This window comes from Talaromyces marneffei, chromosome 4 (genome assembly GCF_009556855.1).
Source record: "Talaromyces marneffei chromosome 4, complete sequence".
Classification (NCBI taxonomy): Eukaryota; Fungi; Ascomycota; class Eurotiomycetes; order Eurotiales; family Trichocomaceae; genus Talaromyces; species Talaromyces marneffei.
In genome coordinates this window covers 1,039,497-1,057,631 of record NC_072351.1, presented here as the reverse complement: position 1 = coordinate 1,057,631, position 18,135 = coordinate 1,039,497, and the positions used below count along the sequence as shown (strand labels likewise).

Below are 18,135 nucleotides of genomic sequence, written 5' to 3'. Positions count from 1 at the left end.
CGAAATCAGCAGCAAGTTGCATCGAAGGCATACCTCCAGCCGACAGGACCTGAGAAGCATCAATACATCCCGCATGTCCCCGTCTTACGATCAATCCACCAATACAAGTTCCGAAGACCGTCCCCGGTCAAGGTCCCCTTCTTGCAAACCCCCAGCACATCTTCCCTGTTGAGAAGCCATGCTTCCAGGCTTCAGTCTCGTACCTTTAGCCATGGCGCCTATTTCAGGGTAAAGAGCCATTTGATTAAATGCTTTGGATTGGTAAGATGAGGTCGAACCATTTCTTCCACGTTTCTGGTTTCCAGAGCTCGCCATCTTTCTTGAGTAGTGAGATGAACACTTTTATATAATCGATTGCATAACCATAGAGGCCACTATCACCAAGCTCATCGAAGGGGGCTTTGTTCCTGTCCTAAAGTACGATTTCAAGGGAACAATCCCCCAGTCGAATGCCTCTACTGACCTGTTCAACCCCTTTGCCTGCCCAGTCAATAGCGACGGTATACGCTCAGCTCTCGCCAGGCTCGTACATGAGTGGCATGGCACATTTATCCTCCTACAGAAGTCTCTAGTTAGGCCAGGTTTCTATCGCAAGGTGACCGGTATTCTACTTCCTATCGGATCCTAACACTCATCCAGCTCTTCACCACGCCATGCACGCCACTTTGCCCAATTTGCAGTCAAGAAATCATATCCTATACCACTCATCTGCGTCAACATGCGACGTAATGTGATAGTGTTCGTAGCCGTCTTGAACACCAGTTTACCAGTCTCCTTTTTCAACCCCGTTAGAATCCGCGGTTCCTTGAATTCAGGTAAGGTATTGGCCACACCTGCATCGAGGATCTAATCTTCCTCTTTCAACTTGTGCATCTCTCTTCTCCATGTCAGTTTGTTCCGTAGTGCACTGCAGTCACAAACGCTCAAGATCCTTTTACACGAGGTATGATATAGAAGAAAAGTAGACTTTTAGTGAGCATCGTAGAAAGAATTTTGAAGTCCCCCGTCGCTGCACCTTTTCATCTTGCGAATTAATCCATAACCTAAGATGGCTGTTTACTTGTGGAACGCAGATTGTAGATTAGGGTTTAATCACCCCACATTTTTCGCGCTCAGCCCACTGATTAGCGTAAACTTTATCTTGCATTCTCTTATCGAGATAGATAGATAGCATCATCGAAATAACTACGTAGGTAGAGGGATACTCTTCATTTCAGAATTGGTAGGTGCTGAAGCGATGGCTTGAACTCCTGAACTTAATTTTGAAGTTACTTGTTCATGTGATATGTACGTATACCGGATACATATGCTGAAGGTTGAACAACTTTAATAGGGGAAGAAACATGGGGCCCATTTCCGTTAGTACGTACTACGTATCTACTTCTACGTAGGATAGTCTTTCTTCCGAAATCATCTTGGCGATAGTTGCAAAAGTTTCAGGAGTCCCTCCCTGCACGGGCTATGAATTATAGAGTATGTGACTGCACGTAGATGGCGCCATTGGCCCCTGAGATGAAGGCTAGGGTGACCGGCTAACGTAGTGAGATCAATAGAGTCCTCCTCCCGGCTGGTAAAATTGCAGGTAAGTAACGGTTTTTAATGACCTCACACAACTGAGGCACCTTCGACGCAGATCAGGCCTTATCTAGAGATTTGACAGAGGATAGTTTGTAATACAAAATATTCTTGTAGACATTTATAACTTTCATTATGATTTCTATAGGACTTTCTATGTGCTTGTTATGATCACTACGTTTCTTATTTATCACCTTTGATAGTATCAGCAGCCTTCTCCGCAACCGCAAACACAATGGCCTGAGTATTTCCCCGAGGAATAATAGGAATGATACTGGCATCAACAACACGGAGATTCTGCGTGCCATACACCTTGAGATGAGAATCGACAACACCACCCTGTTCACGCGGCAACATGGCAGCGGTACCAACGACATGGTAATGGCACACAATCCGGTCGCGAGCTAATTCCCTCGCGGTCTCAAGGCTCATATCCGGCGATGAATTCTGCAGGCGTCGACCATCAGTCTTGAGAAGAGATGCCAAGGGCTCGCTCCAGGCAAGTGTTTCCAACCAGCGGACATGGCGGGCATGGAGTTCTAAATCCAATGGATGCGAGAAGAAGGCCGGATCAAAGACCGGGAGAGCTTTGGTATCGGGCGAGGCGAGATGGACAGTTCCGCGGGAGAATGGGCGATTCAGCACCGAAACGATACTGACAAAGTTCTCTGGCTCGGTCATACCAAAAATTCCTTTCGGGCTAGGTCCCTTCTCAGGGAGTATCTGGAAGGGTGCCATAGTATATTGGCCTGTGGGTTCTTCCTTGTCCTCGAGCATTCGGCGAAGCAGTTTGTACTGTGTTTTGAGGACTGGTGGTACGGCTTTATCTCCGAGGTATTTATCAAAGAGAGCATTGAGTTCGCCATCTTGCGATTCTGGAAGTGGCATGAATGCGGAAGGTAGAGGGCAGAGACCAAGGGGGCCAGCACCGGATTGTTGCCAGGCAGCCATAGCCGCAGCTCCAATTTCAGGATTGCGAAGAGCTTCACCAGTTGCCTGGCCTTCGGCAGCTTCCCAACTGAATGGGACGAAGCCGTGTTCTTGGAGGTTCTCGCCGACGTTGGCATTGTTAATAATGGGCTTAATGCCATGCGATTCGAGGAGGGCGCAGTTGCCGATACCAGAAAGCTCGAGCAAATGCGGTGTCTTGATCGAACCTGCGGCCAGAATAACTTCTCTGTTGGCACTAAAAGTCTTCTGAACACCATCTTTGGTAGCATACAAGACCCCAGTAGCAATAGCGTCCTTGTCGCCATCCTTCTCAAGAAGGATCTTCTCTACCAGAACTTCCGTGACAACTCGAAGGTTTGGTCTTTTGGCCACTTCTTCGTTATAGTAAGCCACCCCGGCGTGACTTCGCGCTCTAGTCTCGGGATGGATACTTCCCGGTCCGCAGAAAGCTCCCTTTGCGACGCCCGACATGGGATCGCCTGTCAACTTGTGGCCGAGATTCTCAAAAACCTTGGGCCAGGTTTGATTGAAAGCTGGGAAAGGCCCATTGCCAAATGAAACATTAATTGGACCAGTTTGACCCTGAACTGCGGGATCAATGTACTGGAGGGAAAGCTCTTGCTTGATTTCGTCGGAAGGCAGAGTCAAGGTCTGCGACTTTCTCATATAATGCGAAATCGATTTCCAATTCCAGCCATCATTACCTAATTCCTCCCATGCATCGATGTCTGCTTGGCTGGGGTAGATGACCATGCCCAGGTTGATGGCAGAGCTACCACCGAGGGTTCGGCCGCGAGGCTCGGCGAGACTGCGTCCATTCAGGTTTTCCTATCGAGACCACTGTTAGTTGGGGCATTTTTCAGAAGCCTTGTGTGTAGGTTTATTTGTACGTAGACTCACTTGAGGAACGCTGGTGAGGCACCAGTCAAACTCGGGATCAAAATAGGTACTCGCAGCGAGACCTGGAACAGCGATCCGGGGATCACTGACACGATTGCTTCCGGCCTCGAGCACAAGCACACTGACAGCGGGGTCTTCGGTCAAGCGGCTAGCAACCACCAGACCTGAAGTACCGCCGCCTACGACAATGTAGTCATATTGCTGACGCAAATCAGCGAGCGAAGAGGTGTCAACGGATGGCATTGCTAGAGCTGATCGTTACGGGCAATCTTGAAAGTCAAGAATGCGTCCCGCGTGTCGCAATTGTTAGAGTAAGCATCATGGACACTAGACTCAGGAGTCAGGAACCCAATGGGTCGGTGTCGACAGAGTAGCGTTTCGAGAGCCCACATCTTATCCCGTGCAAATGCAGTTGCCGGACAACGCGGACAACCGTCACATGATCTTGCCATTTGACAGCGAACGGCCACCAGTGACCACTCCGTAGCACGCTAAGTAGTTAGTAACTTAGTACGGAGTGTATGTTCATGATGTTCCAAGCTCAAAGTTCAAACGTTGGGCTGGTAAAGTCTTAGCCGCGGGGTGGGCCTGTTCATCCCTAACCCAAACTGAGTCAGTACACAAGCCCTAACTAACATAGTAAGTTAGTTAAGTTAGTTAGCTCTATCCTGACTAGGTGCATGCAAACTGGACTTGGGATAGAAATGTGAGTGCAATCAATGGATAGGTCAAGCAAGAAACTCGATACTTGCGGGCTGGGATCTTTAGAAGAAGGGTAAAAAAAAATACTAGCCAGAGAAGTGAAGCAGCTCGAGAGCGTTGTGGCACTTGATGCTAACGGACGGTATGACTGCGGGATCTGCCCGTGTGTACCGTTGTCAAGTTTTGACACTTCAACGCTCCGCAAGTTCAACTCAAGTGTTGAAACAGTTTTTATCCAAGTGTGTGGGTTCCGCCCCATAAGGATTGCCGAATTTCTTTCACAAAACTCTCAACAATTCCAAGAGAGGCCAGAATATTTCCTGTTCACGGAACTTCATGGTACGTATTTGCTGATCCACTGCCCAGCCTGTGCCGCGTCGCGGTCTCCAGAGAGTCCACTGAGTGAGAGTCACTCCTGGCGATGTGGATGAGTGCCGAGTATGCGCAGTGTGCACAAGTTTGAGCTATCCTCACGGCGTTTGTCCTCGAATGTAAGTTTACTTCTCGTTTGTTTAATTTTTGCCATGCAATACGAGAGTAAACGTGTACGCTACCACCCACGTCCTCCATGTCTGTGGTGAGAGACACAGTCCGGGAGGAACATTGTTATCCCCTACTTTGGGGGCTTGTGTAATTAGCTATGCCTCTTCCGGTTAACTAGGGATCCTTGATATGCGATTGGCTAGCAGGTATCACCGCCCTCGGTGTCTCTCACCGCCTATTTTTTTTAGTGTTCGCGGCCCCATACAAATTACTAGGAGAATGTATCAAACCCTAAACACATCAATATTTAACACATAATACAAATTTGAAGCTATTCCCAGATCCCAAAAGGTTAGATATATACGGTTAACACATATGAAAGTTCCGGAAGCACGTTCTTCCGGTCTCCGGCCGGCAAAGTGGCACGTCGCAGGCCTGGCATATAAACGTCGTAAATGACGGGCTTTGGCCGGTTTGACGCTTAGGATTCTTATATAGACACCAAATACAGCGTTTTTGAACCTTTAAATAACTTTTTACTACCAAATGTGGTAAGGAAGTGTTATTCTGTGGTTTTGGAGGCTGTAGATCCTCTGTCTTGCGTTTCTTTGTGCTTGTCGGCTGCATATAGCGCGCCATTGGAGGAGCAAATAGTAAAAGCGACTTAGAAAGCTGCCTTCGGAACTGGGAATGGGTAAGTGAAGCTATTCCCAGTTCTTTACAACGTACAGAATGAATTTTATAGGCGTTGACAATGCCTACATCTAGGCACCAGTTCCATAAGGGCCACCATGAGCGAAAAGCTTTTATATGAGTATCATATACTGCTCTATGCTGATTGGCTATATCCACCCCTCCCATATGGGAATTGTAATCATCAATAAAGCGTGGGATAGGCATATTTTTGACCGCTTGTTCGCCGAATTCTTTATGCACCAGGGGGCCATTTGTTGAGGTCTTTTGAGGCCTTCGGCGCGTACGCTCAATATAATCATCTGTCTGATCAACCGTATGAATTGTGGTGAGTGCAAGGACAATATTATTATCTTGCCATGCAACGCAGAGAACGTCATTGACAGGGATAGCACAAACTTTGTGATATGGGATATATGACCCCAAATCTTTGAGTTTTTTGAGCAGATTGGGGAACTCTTTATGAGGCCGAGTAGTGCCACAAGCCCCAACTTGTATCTCTCGAAGCGCTTTGAATAGATTAACGCTAGTAAAGTAGTTGTCAAGGTACAAATCATATGTTTTATTGTCCTTTGGCAGCGTTTGTACGAGCTCATACACCATTTGGCCCGTTTTAGTAAGCTCCTTTGCCATTCCCACCTCAACAACCCCCTTTGTACGGCTTGCCGGGTAAAAATAGTAGCAATAACCATGATCCGCAAGAACGAATATCTTGAAGCCTTGGCTGATTGGTTTATTAGGCATTTTATATGTGTGAGAAGATCTTCCGTGGCTACACACCATTGCCTCATCAATCGATATATTGGACGAAGGAATATATAGATTTTTTGAAGCTTTTCGCAGTATATCAAACACGGTATGAACTTTATGCCACCAGATACCGCTCAATTGCTCCTCGCTTAGTTGTAATTCCTCTTCCTCCGTAGGCTCCGGGCGGTAATATGTTGATATAAAGCCTCCGGGGACCTCAGAGGGCTCAGATATATGAAAAAAGCGCTTCAATTGCTCAAACCGGAAGCACGTTATATAGTTAGATAACGGGTGGTTGGCATGAACTGATTTGTTATGCTTCTCCTCGTCCCAGTAATCTTTCAGCTGGGGTTCCTTAGTAAATCCCATATATATTTGAGCTCCCACAAAAGCCTTGAGTTCTCCAGGTGTTGTTGATCACCAATTTCGGTGGTGTGGGTTCATATTCTTTGATAGTTTCGCGTACGCATACATATTTGTATTATCAGCGAGAACTTTGAATAAATCCTCGGTAAAGAATAGGCTAAAGATTTGATACGGCTCCATAATATCAATATAGGGTGGAATTTGCAGCTTAGGAGCGCGCTTTTTATCAGTCTGTATGGGCTCAAAGCGGACCTCATTCGCCTCAGGAATCTGCTTTAGAATAGCCACAGCCTCGGCTCTTTTTCCTGTTAATATTGGCTGGGGATCAGAGCCAGGCGGATACATCTCCGTAACAATATTTGAAGGCGCCAATGCCATACCTTTTGACGTCTTTGTACGGCTTCAAATTGAATATATTGACTGTAAAAGGGGCTCCGGGCTGGAGATTTTCTGCCGGTTTTTTGATACGGGCCTCTGCTACTACTCTAGCCAATGAGAGGCCTTCATTTGATATCAGCGGGCCCCTGCCGCCCGAGGAGGCCAATCGGAGGCCTTAAATCCAACAAAAACTTACTAATATCCCTAAACGGCATAGCTAATTACACAAGCCCCCAAAGTAGGGGATAAGAGTCAAAATTAACGTCAGAGTGTCGACTCCACTAGGCCCTAGAGTAAGCCTCTTATAGCCTAGTCACAGTACCTATAACAGCCACTGAACTTACTTACGACGCCACTGCAAGCTTTTAGTGCTCGGCGACATAAGCGAAATCTCATTACCCATGTCAGCATGTCAAGGTATCCCAGCGGAGTCGACGGAATCTGCCGAGTGGTCCGTAGTTCGTGCAAGTTTTGGCTTTGATTCTCCATAGTGTGGCCAATGGTTAATGATTCGTAGTTCATAGAGAAGCCGTCGTGAAAATATGGCTTAAACTAGAATTCCTTCCGTTCCAAGGTGGGGTGGTTCATGCTGCTGAAACTGGACTTGTTATGGGTATACTCTACCCTACTCCGTATAAGTAATATCCCGAGTATTAATAATATGTTATTGAAAGTTATCCCAATTTTCTACTAGACTACAGTTGGAGCCAGAAGCACGGATGCGGTGATTACTACCTTCTTTAACTGAGCACAAGCAATCTTCAGGGCTCTGGAGAAACGTTGAGTGTGCGTTAAAGCCAAAACTTCAACCGAGCCGTACTCAGTATAAAACTCGACCTTCCGGAGTCAATGGCCGCCCAAATCCACACGAGTTGACGCTTTTGCACATTTCCATTTCACCCCGGACCATATGATATAATCGACGAGCTGAACGTTTACTTCTCCCGCTCCTGAATCAAATCCTGGTGATTGCCGGAGGTTACACTTCATCATGGCCATCACATATGCGTTGAATACCCCATTAACGCGAGATCCATGCATTGCAGTGACTGTGCTGGGTGCTATCAGCACCATCACGACAGTATTGAGGTTCTATGCCTTGCGGTTGAGAGGAATAAAACCGGGGGTGCCGGAGTGGCTCATCGTCGCGGGATTGGTAAGACGGACTTGCATTCCTGAATTTCGCGAGAATTTGAACTGACAGTTTCGTCCAAGGCCATTGTTTATATCAATATTGCCATTCAGTTTATCCGTATGTTTGACCTCTATTGATCGTCTTCATGTCCGGAATGGATTCTCATTAGATATCCCAGTCACCATTGCAGGAGGAGCAGGTAGAAAAGCTGCAGAAGTCGATCCATCGTCAGTAATTATCACGCTCAAGGTGCGCATACAAGTTCTGCTTTCTTTGATTGGTTTGCTGAATCAACGTCAAGACAATTCTCCCTCTGGAAGCCCTCTATGGAGTTGTTCTAGGCCTCGTAAAAACGTCCATAATGCTCTTCTACTTTCGCATCTTCAGCGCCAAACAAAGCTTTCGAATCAGTGTCTTCGTGACAATGGTCATCGTCTGGGCGTGGTCTGTGAGTGTGATTCTAGAGACGTTCCTTCTCTGCCGTCCGTTGGCTTACAACTGGGACATCACTATTCCCGGCACATGTGGTGATCGCAATGCGACATATGTTGTCGCTGGAACGCTCAACTTGATAACCGACTTGATAGTCATGGCTCTCCCTGTGCCTCATATTTGGAAGCTTCAGCTTAACGTCGCAAAGAAACTGGCGCTGTCCTGTTTGTTCTGTTTGGGTTTGTTGTAAGTACAAGTACCTTCCTTGGTACACTAATAATATCGTGGTCACCATGACTGATTTGTTGCAATCTCAACAGTACATCCATCATCAGCGTCATTCGTCTGGTATCCCTCATGGCAATCGACTTCACCGACATCACATATTCCGTTCATATGGGAGTTATGTGGACAGTCATCGAGCCTGAGCTTGCCATTATCTGCGCTAACATGCCCTTCCAAAAGGCGGTCTTATCAAAGGTAGCACCAGGCTTGTTCTCAACAGCTCGCACCAAATATGGTGTTAGTGGTCCGCAATCATTCGAACGCCTCCAGGATCCGCAGTACAAGAACACTCACATATTGTGTCGACTCGATCGGGGTAGAATGAACACACATCTTTCGACCGCTCGCGGTACCGGAGAGCAGGAAGGATTTGAAGAAAGCATTTACAACTTCTCAGATGAGCAGCGTCTTCACAGTCAGCCTGAGAAAAGTGAGATCAGAGTGAACCAGAAATTTGTTGTAAAATACGGCTCATAGCGTGTGCATTCAAAGAGAGATGCAGTCATTTCATATGTATCTACAAAAGAATAAAAATGAATATACCATCTTATAAGTATCTGATGTTCTGGACTGATAATGGACGAATCAAGCACGTGACTCGGCGTTTGTTGCGCGCGCGTCCAACAACCGCGTCATTTTGCTCCGCGTTTTACTGTCGAACAAACATTGTCAAACAATCTTCTTTACCAACACTCCCCCGCCAACAGGCTTAGACTTTTTCATCCTGTGTCTACTTTATGCTGGTCGCGTTACTTGATATATTTTGAGCCCAATCACCAAAAGCCTCCCCCTTGGGAGAAGAGACATAATCATGACCGAAGCCCGCCCGCCGCTGCTGAGCGACTGCAAGATATGCGTCGCATGCTGTAACGGTATTGAAGGAGATGCTGTGATGCAGGTACGCGTTTACCCAAGATAATATTCCCTCCCTCCCATATTGGTTGCTGAACTAACTCCCTGAACTCGTCTAGTTGGATATTTTAATCACAGAACACGGCGGCGAGGCAGTCATACACGAAGAGCCAGCACCTTTCCCACCCGTCGAGCAATTTACGCACATCATCTCATTGACGGCTGACTTCCCTGCATACCAATCCGCATGCGACGCCCTGATTCCAGTGGTCAAACCTCAATGGCTACAAACTTCTATCGCAAAAGGCAAACTCGCGAACCCCCGCCAATTCAGCCCTGACCCAAAAATGTTTTTTAGCGATGTTGTCGTGACTTGCGGCGATATTCCAGATGGTGATAAAGACGCGATCATTGGTGGGGTTATGGCAATGGGTGGTTTATACTCTCCTCGCGTGACCTCACAAGTCACTCACCTGGTCGATCTCAGCATGGAATCTGATAAAGCGAAACTCATCATTTCTAAAAGTCTGGGTGCAAAGATAGTCTTGCCTCACTGGTAGGTCCTCCGTTTGTACTTATTGCTTTTGATACATTCCAGTATTAATAACGGATTTTCACAGGTTTGATGATTGCTTGAAACTCGGCAGAAGAATCGATGAGCGTCCCTATACTTTGCCAAATCCTGAAATCTTGAGCGCCGGACCAGATGTGCCTATACGTACTTTTGGAAATGGTGACGTTGTTGGGGCATCTACACCAGAACCCACTACTCTGCCAACACCTAGTCGTTCGCCAAACCTTAAGCGTAATTTGAGCGTTTTGGAGGGTAACCATGTCATGCTTTCCTCAGATCTCGGAATTGGAAAGCATCTATTGGAGTCTATCGAAGATCTAGTCAAGCAAGGGAATGGCACAATTACCAAGGATTTGAGAAAAGCCGATATGTTTATTTGTCGATACCGTGAAGGATTTGAATATCGCACAGCATCGAGATGGAACAAAGATGTGGGCAATTTGTCCTGGCTCTTTTACCTCATCACGCACAACACATGGACATCCCCTCTTCGACGATTACTACATTACCCCGTTCACCGTGAGGGCGTCCCAGGTTTCAAAGGTTTGCGCATCAGCTTGTCCAACTACGCTGGTGAAGCTAGAGCTTATCTCGAAAACCTCATTCAAGCTGCTGGCGCGGAATGTACCAAGACGCTTAAAACAAACAACACTCATCTCATCACGGCTCATGGTAACAGTGAGAAATGCGCGGCTGCTAAGGAATGGGGCCTGCAAGTCGTAAATCATCTATGGCTCGAGGAAAGCTATGCAAAGTGGAAAATGCTTCCAGTCTCTGATCCACGATACACGCATTTCCCTAAGCGTACCAATCTAGGAGAGATTGTCGGTCAGACCAAGCTCGACAAAGCCGTGCTCGAGCAGCATTTCTTCCCGACAGATAGCAACGTTGATGATAGTCGAGTCATGCAGCAAAAGGACCAGAACATAGCTGCAAATACTGAAGTCACCAAGACAGTGTCACCTCAGGGGCGAGCAAAGTCCGTCGCCAAATCATCGCCTGCTCCATCAAAAACAACCGCAGCTATCACACCTCATACCAACAAGTCGTCACGCAAGACATCAAATTTGGCGGATGCAAAGACTCCGGTGATCTCTCGTTTCCTAGCAGATGAGAAGGAAAATGTTACGCCCTCGACGACCAGTAGTCGAAAGTCTAAAGAAGCTGCTGCTGCGCGTTTGCATGATATTGCTCCAGATATTGCACTCTACGAGAAAGAAAAGAAACGAGTCGGTGGTGTCGTTTACGGAGGACGTCGCAAGACAGACCCAGACCTTGTTGTTCCTGCGAAGAACAAAAAGCGACGGTCAGTCGAGCCTGACGAAGAGGATGATATCGAGGAAGAAAAGGAAACGAAGCGACAGAAAAACGGCAAGACTCCTGTGACTATGCATTTGATGATAACTGGCTTTCAACGATGGGTTGGCAATATGAAAAAGGAGGACGCAGATAAGGTGAGCCTTGTATATCTATCTATAACTAGTATACAATTACTAATAGAGCACAGCGACAACTCCGCAATCTTGGAATTGCCATTACCCAAGACGCCAAAAAATGCACACATCTCGCTGCACCATCTATCCTGCGTACGCCTAAATTCGTCAATGCTCTCGCATATGCCCCAGTCGTCGTACACATTGACTATGTTACCGAATGTCTTGCAAAGGATGAACTACTCGACCCTGATGATTTCGCCTTGGTTGATAGAATCACCGAGAAAAAAGTCGGCTTCAACCTGAAGAAAACACTTGAGAGGGCAGCAACCAACAAAAACAAGCTTCTTCGCGACTATAGAATCTGCTGTGTTGAGACTATTCGTGGTGGCTTTGATGCCTTCAGGTCGATTGTCGAAGCGAATGGGGGCGAATGCACGCTGTTCCGGGGCCGTGTCTCTATGAACGAGCATCGTCGCCGGGAAGGCTCAGAGTCAAGTGGAGAGGCAGATCAACCTATGAGAGATGATATCTTCCTTATCAGTGGCGACGAACCAGAACATGTCAAAGTTTGGCCTCGTTTTCGTCAAATGGTTCTTGAGGCCGGGAAAACTCCACGCATTGTCAATGTCAATTGGTTGTTGGACATTGCCATGTCTCAGGAGATTGGTTGGAAGGATGAATATGAGTATACAGATCGTACTGCTTGAACAGGTGATCTTGGATTTAAACAGGAGGAAGCAAGATCGTACATAGTACATAGCGAGGATTAATGAGTTTATGTCTGCTGATAATTGTGCGAGCTGGTTTGGTTCTCTGCGTCGAGGTTCAGCGGTCATGTTTTGATGCCTTTCTGTTTTTGCACAGTGTCACTAGCGTGTGATAGATACCATAGCATCCATGAATGAAAGTACTTCAGAAGAACTTGACGCCCTTTTCATCGTCGTTTCCGAACACTTGAGCCTTGCCGCTTTTGACGAGGACGTTCAAGGATTTGAGCATGACATCGGAATCCATGCCATGGAATTCTAGCAAGTATCAGTACTGGCAATCCCAAACTCTGTGTGTTTGGGACAATGACATACCTTGCGATGTAGTAGCCTCTCCATGTATCAGTTCATAAACCGTCAAAACGGTATTCTTCTGCGCCGTTTCCTCGACCTAATCCTCTCGTGAGCCACGACTTTGGCGCAACTGCAAATGGAACAACATACCCAATCCGCAATCAACTTCGCCCACTCCTCCGGTCTCCTCCACCAAATCCACGCAATAGTTTTCTCACTCCCTCCCCCCGCCGTAGCCGCAGGAACCCATTCCGCCCTCCTCCCACCACCCCCATCCTCCTGCGGCATCACCATCCAATCCACAATCTCCCTCGCCTCCTGCAAGGCTACACGTTTCCGCATCTTCGCATTACAGAATAGCGGCGACTCAACAGCCTCAGTTAATGAGAGTCGAAATGTGCGATGATACCGACACCAGTCGGAGACGAGGTTTGCCCAACGGCGCATTTGCGCCTGCCGGGTTTGGGCGTTGGGTTGTAGGGTGAAGAAGGCGGGCCAGTCGTACACTTCGGGGAATGTATAGCCGGAGGCGGTTGTGGTCCGGGGGCGAGTGGTTGTTGAAGGATCGTTGGACAGTGTTCTTATTGAGGATGAGATGGTGCTGGCTGGTGTGAGGACGCTGGCTGCCGTTGTTGGCGCGGAGAGGAAGGAGTTTGCCGGGGAGTTTATTGACATTTTATAATTTTGCCTGAGGTCTAGTGATATATATTGTCTCGCATATATAGCACTCCGAAAGGAGTGGTGTAGATTGGTGGTGATGATGCCGAGTGCGGGGTGTTCGGTCGTGTTGCGTTGATTCTTGAGCGATGTGTCCTGTGTTTTGCGGAAAACCTCGGTCTATAGACTGTGGATTGACTTAAAGCTTGTAAGAATCCAGACACCTATAACCAGAAAGTTAAGGTATCCTCATGATCTGTATGCTGAGGTCAAAGTTGAAGCTGTACGTAGTAGATGTCCGATATGAACAAGTCCCCGCTCTAGCCTCCGAGGACCCACTACAATCACCGCGAATTTTGACTTCATCTTTTTATCTGTCGCCAATCCATTCGCTCCTAATCGCGCCTGAATATTCCAGTGCTCTGAACATTCAAATAATTCTCTACACCTCATTGCGATCTGTCGATATTATTAGCTGTTACCAGCTCTTTAAATCAAGACCAGCTCTAACTACCCACACGACAATCGGCGACTGAAAAAAAAGTCCAATCTTCAAACTTACAGTAACAGAGCTTTCACAACGAAGCAACAAACATCTTAGCCACTCAGAGATACACTGAGTCTTCAATTTTTGCAATTACCTCGCGGCAGCGTACACAAAATGCCAAAGAAACCTGTCCGTCGCAAGGACTACCTCGACGCCCAAAAATCCTTACGGGCAGAGGGCAACACAATTGACCTACCTAAGAAACGATTCTATCGTCAGCGAGCACACGCCAATCCCTTTTCGGATTATGCTTTGGAATAGTACGTTAAATCTAGCGCTGTTTGGGTGCAATTAAATGACTAACGTGCATGTAGTCCCTTATCCCCGGCCCATATGGACTGGGCGTCTCATTATCCCGCTTTTGTAGACCCGGACGAATCGAAGCTTACCTTGTCGGGAACAAGAAAACTGCTCAAGGATGTGGAAGTTGCTGATATTGGATGTGGGTTTGGTGGTCTGTTAATCGGATTGGCGCCAGTACTACCGGAGACCTTGATGGTTGGTACGTTTGAACTGTGTTGAGCCCTTGCAATCGCTCCGAGCTAATGGTAATGCGCCCAGGTCTTGAAATCCGAAGCCAAGTAACAGAATACGTCAAAGTTCGCGTTGCAGCTCTCCGCAACCAACAAGCCAGACTCCGCGCCGCCTCCTCATCAACATCAACGCCTGCTCCCACCACAGAGGAACCAGAACCTACAAACAACCAAACCCAAGAAGATCTCCCTGAAGATGCACCCGCCCTCCCAGACAGCACCCAAGAAGCCCAGTCCCTAATCCCAGGAGGCTATCAAAACATCTCCGCCATCCGCGCAAACACCATGAAATTCCTGCCCCGGTTTTTCGGGCATCACCAACTCTCAAAGATATTCATCTGTTTTCCCGACCCGCATTTCAAAGCTCGCAAACACAGGCAGCGCATTATTTCGTCGAGTCTGAATGCAGAGTATGCCTTTGTCCTTAAGCCGGGTGGATTGTTGTATACGATTACGGATGTGGAGGAGTATCATTATTGGGTTTTGAGGCATTTTGGGGTTTTGGATCATGACGCCAAACCTGCCGCCGAGAATACCGCGACTACTGCGCAGGAGGAGAAGAAAGCCGAGGCAGAAGAAGATGACGAGGACGAAGATGATGAGAATTCAGGTGTAGCGCGTGTCAGGGAGTTGTTTGAGCGTGTATCAGACGAAGAATTGGCGGCTGATGAGTGTGTAAAAGTCATGCGCGAAGAGACTGAGGAAGGGAAGAAGGTTGCGAGGAATAAGGGGCCCAAGTTTGTGGCTGTTTTTAGACGGTTGCCTGATCCTGACTGGTCTATGTCTTGAAACCAGACCTAGTTTTGAATGGACGGGAGAAGTCAAAATCAGAATAAAAAGATTCAACATTTATAAGAACTCGAACTGTTAACCTCTAACCTGACCTAATGCACACCCTTAAAAACCAAAAAAAAAAAAAAAAAAAAAAAAAAAACACTGAATCAAACCCCGTGAAACATATCAACCAAAATGATCGCATAAGTACATCAAACCTCGGATATAAACATCAAAATCTTGAACTTCGGTATCAGGCCTTCAACCGTCTAGCCTCACAAGCCTCACAAACCGCCAGTTGTACAGGACCACCAATGATCCGGCCCTTGGCAGTACGTTTCGGTTCACCTTCCTTCACAAAGAATCGACCTTCGGGTCCAAAGCCACCGCCGCAGGTATGACAGACAAAGCATTTATCGTGCCATTGGCCGCCGAGAGCTGTGACGATGACGTCTTCTAGAACGGGTTGCTTACACCCGAGGCATCGTGATGCCGTGCGACGGGAGTGGCAGTGGAGACACCAGGCAAATCCATCCTTTTCGACGAAGGGTGTCTCTTGTGAGAAGGGCTATCAAACACGTCAGTAGGTGAAACTATCGGGTAGGATGAGAAGGGAACATACATCGCCGCATTCAGCGCAGAAGAAGTGGCCCACGTGCCATTCAGCACCGCAAGCGACGACAACCTCTCCTTCGATTGGAGTCTTGCAACTCTTGCAGCGCGGGCTAAATAATTCGTGAAAGTCAAGATGACAGTAAAAGCGTAACAAGCGGGCCTCGTCGTCCCCAGGCGCAGATTGAGATAGCCTCTCTTCCCGCTTTACTTCTGGTTCTTGATAGAATGCGACGCATTCCAGTCCAGTTCCGCAGTGATAGCATGAGAAACATTCAGGGTGGAATCGAGATCCAGCGGCTGTGACTACACGGCCTTCAATGGGTAACACACAATTCATGCAGGTCGCAGTAGGGACACCGGCTCTTGTAAAAGGGGAATACCATTTGCCTTGTGAAGTTGGTTGCATGCCTTGAGGGTTATCGAACTTGCGGCGTCTAGACGCAACAGACTCTGATGCTCCGGTGACTTCTACCTTCGGTGGTTCAACGGCAATTGACGGTACATCTTCTTTCGGGTCGTCGGGGAAATTGATGGTCGGGATGTTGTCCGATGCACCGACAACATTGATTACAGGAGTACCGTCTCGGGAGTTGCTTTTCTCTTCGGGAGGCTCCCAAGCCGGATCAAAGCTTACGATAGGTTGCCCTGGTCGGTCACTGACAGCTGTAGGCATGGGCAATTTCGGACTTCTGTCTTTAAGCCTCATGCTTGTAGCTGCTCTAATATCGTCACTTCGAACTTCCATCCCATTCTTCATACGCACTTCTTCTTCTTCTTCTTCTTCTTCTTCTTCCTCCTCCTCCTCCTCTACTGCTTCCTTTTCCTTCTTCCTTGACTCCTGAGAAGTCTGGATAGGTGCATTTGTCGTATATAGAGGATTCCGTGTCTGACTCGGGGGGTTCTTATATATATCGACTTTGTTCTTTCTGTCAAAAGGAGAGTTCCTAACTCGAACGGGGGGATTTGCGCCTTGTGGTAAAGAATTCCTGGGCTTCACTTTAAGCGCAGATCGTGTATTTGCGGACGTACTCTGGCCATCAATCTGCGTACTCGAATCTTCTGGCTCTTCATATATCGAGTCTTCTGGATTCCGGAAGATACCCTTTGAAGATTCGTTGCTCACCATCCTTGCTTGTGGCGCCACATGACGCGCCTCAGGTGAACCATCTTCAGATGGCAGGGCAAAATTGACTCTTCCTTTCTTCTTGATGCTTTCTTTCGTAGATGCGCTTGAACTTGTCGGAGATTGGGCCTCTTCATGACTTCCCGATTCCGAAAGAGACTTTCTGTGACTATATGGAACATCGGCACCAGACATAGTCTGGCTCCTGGCATGACTGCCCTTCTCTAGATGTTGTCGAAATCTATTGGTCCCGTGTAGATCCGGATTGCGATAAGCAGCATTCGGGTTTTTGTATGCTGTTCCCGGATTCTGATGCTCCCAGACCAGCTTCGTAGCTTCATCCTGAGCAGCAGAATGTAAACGTTCCTCGTCTTGCAAATCCATCTCCTGCAGCGCATCCCGTAGCGAGCGCGCTTCTTGCCGTTCCATCCAGCGCGAACCGCTCTCGCGATAGACTGCACTAGGCGACACGGGTCCACCATACTGTGAAGTGATTCTGGGACTAGGCGCAAAGCTTGAGTTTATAGAATAGCCACTTGGCTGTGGAACCAAGGGACGTCCCACGGAGCTGGCCCGGTTAATGTCCGAGGATCGCCTGGTATTTGACATTGCGCTTGCAGAACGAGGGTATGGGTCTGGTTGGGATAGTTCGTTGACCGGTGAATCGCGCCATTCATTCATCGACAACGCGGATGCGGCCCGTGAATGAGGTTCTTCGGGCACCTTGGACACGGAGGTGGTAGAACGCGACGGGAAGGGACGAGAGCCATTTGGTCTAGAAGGACGATTGGAACGGAGATCTTTCAAGTAGCTGGCTGTTTATGTTGCGCTCAATATCAGACCGTGTGATTTGGCGACGCGACTGGTTTCGAGGAACTCACCAACTTGGTCATCGGACATATAAGTCGGTCCTGGTGGACTGACCTTCCTCGAAGAGTCCTTCATGCGATTTCTGTGTATCATGGTGGGTGGTAGTTGCGATCGTTAACTCTGGAATGCCAGTGACAGCTCACAGTCCAATGGATGAGAGACCGAGAAATGCGGGAGAGCCGGGTGATCGGGGGATATGCGCTGTCTAACTATCTGTTTACATGCGATGCCTTGAAGACCGACGATCTGGGCCGATCTCCACAATGCGGACTATTGATAACAAACAGGTTTTGACTAGAACTTCCGAGGCGTGGGGAATTAACCAAGGGGGAGACAAAGGGAGACTAGAAAGGAGAACAATGACTTGTTTATATGGTGTAAATACTGCCAGATGGTGAATTTGTCACAGACTAAGAGAAGAAATGTTCTGGAAGTTGGAGACT

At 47.7% G+C, this 18,135-nt stretch overlaps 6 protein-coding genes across 6 annotated transcripts; 3 read left to right on the top strand and 3 right to left on the bottom strand.

Moving 5' to 3' along the window:
- Window positions 1–1,758: 1,758 nt before the first annotated feature.
- EYB26_005447 (uncharacterized protein) lies at window positions 1,759–3,669 on the bottom strand (the record flags this gene model as incomplete). Its single annotated transcript, XM_054264732.1, has 2 exons — window positions 1,759–3,354; window positions 3,427–3,669. 2 exons carry the CDS (start codon window positions 3,667–3,669, stop codon window positions 1,759–1,761), a joined length of 1,839 nt encoding a protein of 612 aa, XP_054120707.1.
- A 4,120-nt stretch (window positions 3,670–7,789) lies between these two features.
- Window positions 7,790–9,127, top strand: EYB26_005446 (uncharacterized protein; the record flags this gene model as incomplete). The annotated part of the gene is made up of 5 exons (XM_054264731.1): window positions 7,790–7,954; window positions 8,014–8,050; window positions 8,103–8,182; window positions 8,235–8,611; window positions 8,686–9,127. The coding sequence occupies 5 exons, from the start codon at window positions 7,790–7,792 to the stop codon at window positions 9,125–9,127; spliced, it is 1,101 nt and encodes a 366-aa protein (XP_054120706.1).
- Window positions 9,128–9,461: 334 nt separating this feature from the next.
- On the top strand, window positions 9,462–12,219 carry EYB26_005445 (uncharacterized protein; the record flags this gene model as incomplete). Its single annotated transcript, XM_054264730.1, has 4 exons — window positions 9,462–9,548; window positions 9,622–10,058; window positions 10,123–11,530; window positions 11,584–12,219. The coding sequence occupies 4 exons, from the start codon at window positions 9,462–9,464 to the stop codon at window positions 12,217–12,219; spliced, it is 2,568 nt and encodes an 855-aa protein (XP_054120705.1).
- Window positions 12,220–12,424: 205 nt separating this feature from the next.
- EYB26_005444 (uncharacterized protein) lies at window positions 12,425–13,248 on the bottom strand (the record flags this gene model as incomplete). The annotated part of the gene is made up of 3 exons (XM_054264729.1): window positions 12,425–12,537; window positions 12,595–12,670; window positions 12,724–13,248. The coding sequence occupies 3 exons, from the start codon at window positions 13,246–13,248 to the stop codon at window positions 12,425–12,427; spliced, it is 714 nt and encodes a 237-aa protein (XP_054120704.1).
- Window positions 13,249–13,891: 643 nt separating this feature from the next.
- On the top strand, window positions 13,892–15,099 carry EYB26_005443 (uncharacterized protein; the record flags this gene model as incomplete). The annotated part of the gene is made up of 3 exons (XM_054264728.1): window positions 13,892–14,037; window positions 14,092–14,279; window positions 14,339–15,099. The coding sequence occupies 3 exons, from the start codon at window positions 13,892–13,894 to the stop codon at window positions 15,097–15,099; spliced, it is 1,095 nt and encodes a 364-aa protein (XP_054120703.1).
- A 238-nt stretch (window positions 15,100–15,337) lies between these two features.
- Window positions 15,338–17,785, bottom strand: EYB26_005442 (uncharacterized protein; the record flags this gene model as incomplete). The annotated part of the gene is made up of 3 exons (XM_054264727.1): window positions 15,338–15,652; window positions 15,707–17,637; window positions 17,704–17,785. 3 exons carry the CDS (start codon window positions 17,783–17,785, stop codon window positions 15,338–15,340), a joined length of 2,328 nt encoding a protein of 775 aa, XP_054120702.1.
- Between the last annotated feature and the right edge of the window lie 350 nt (window positions 17,786–18,135).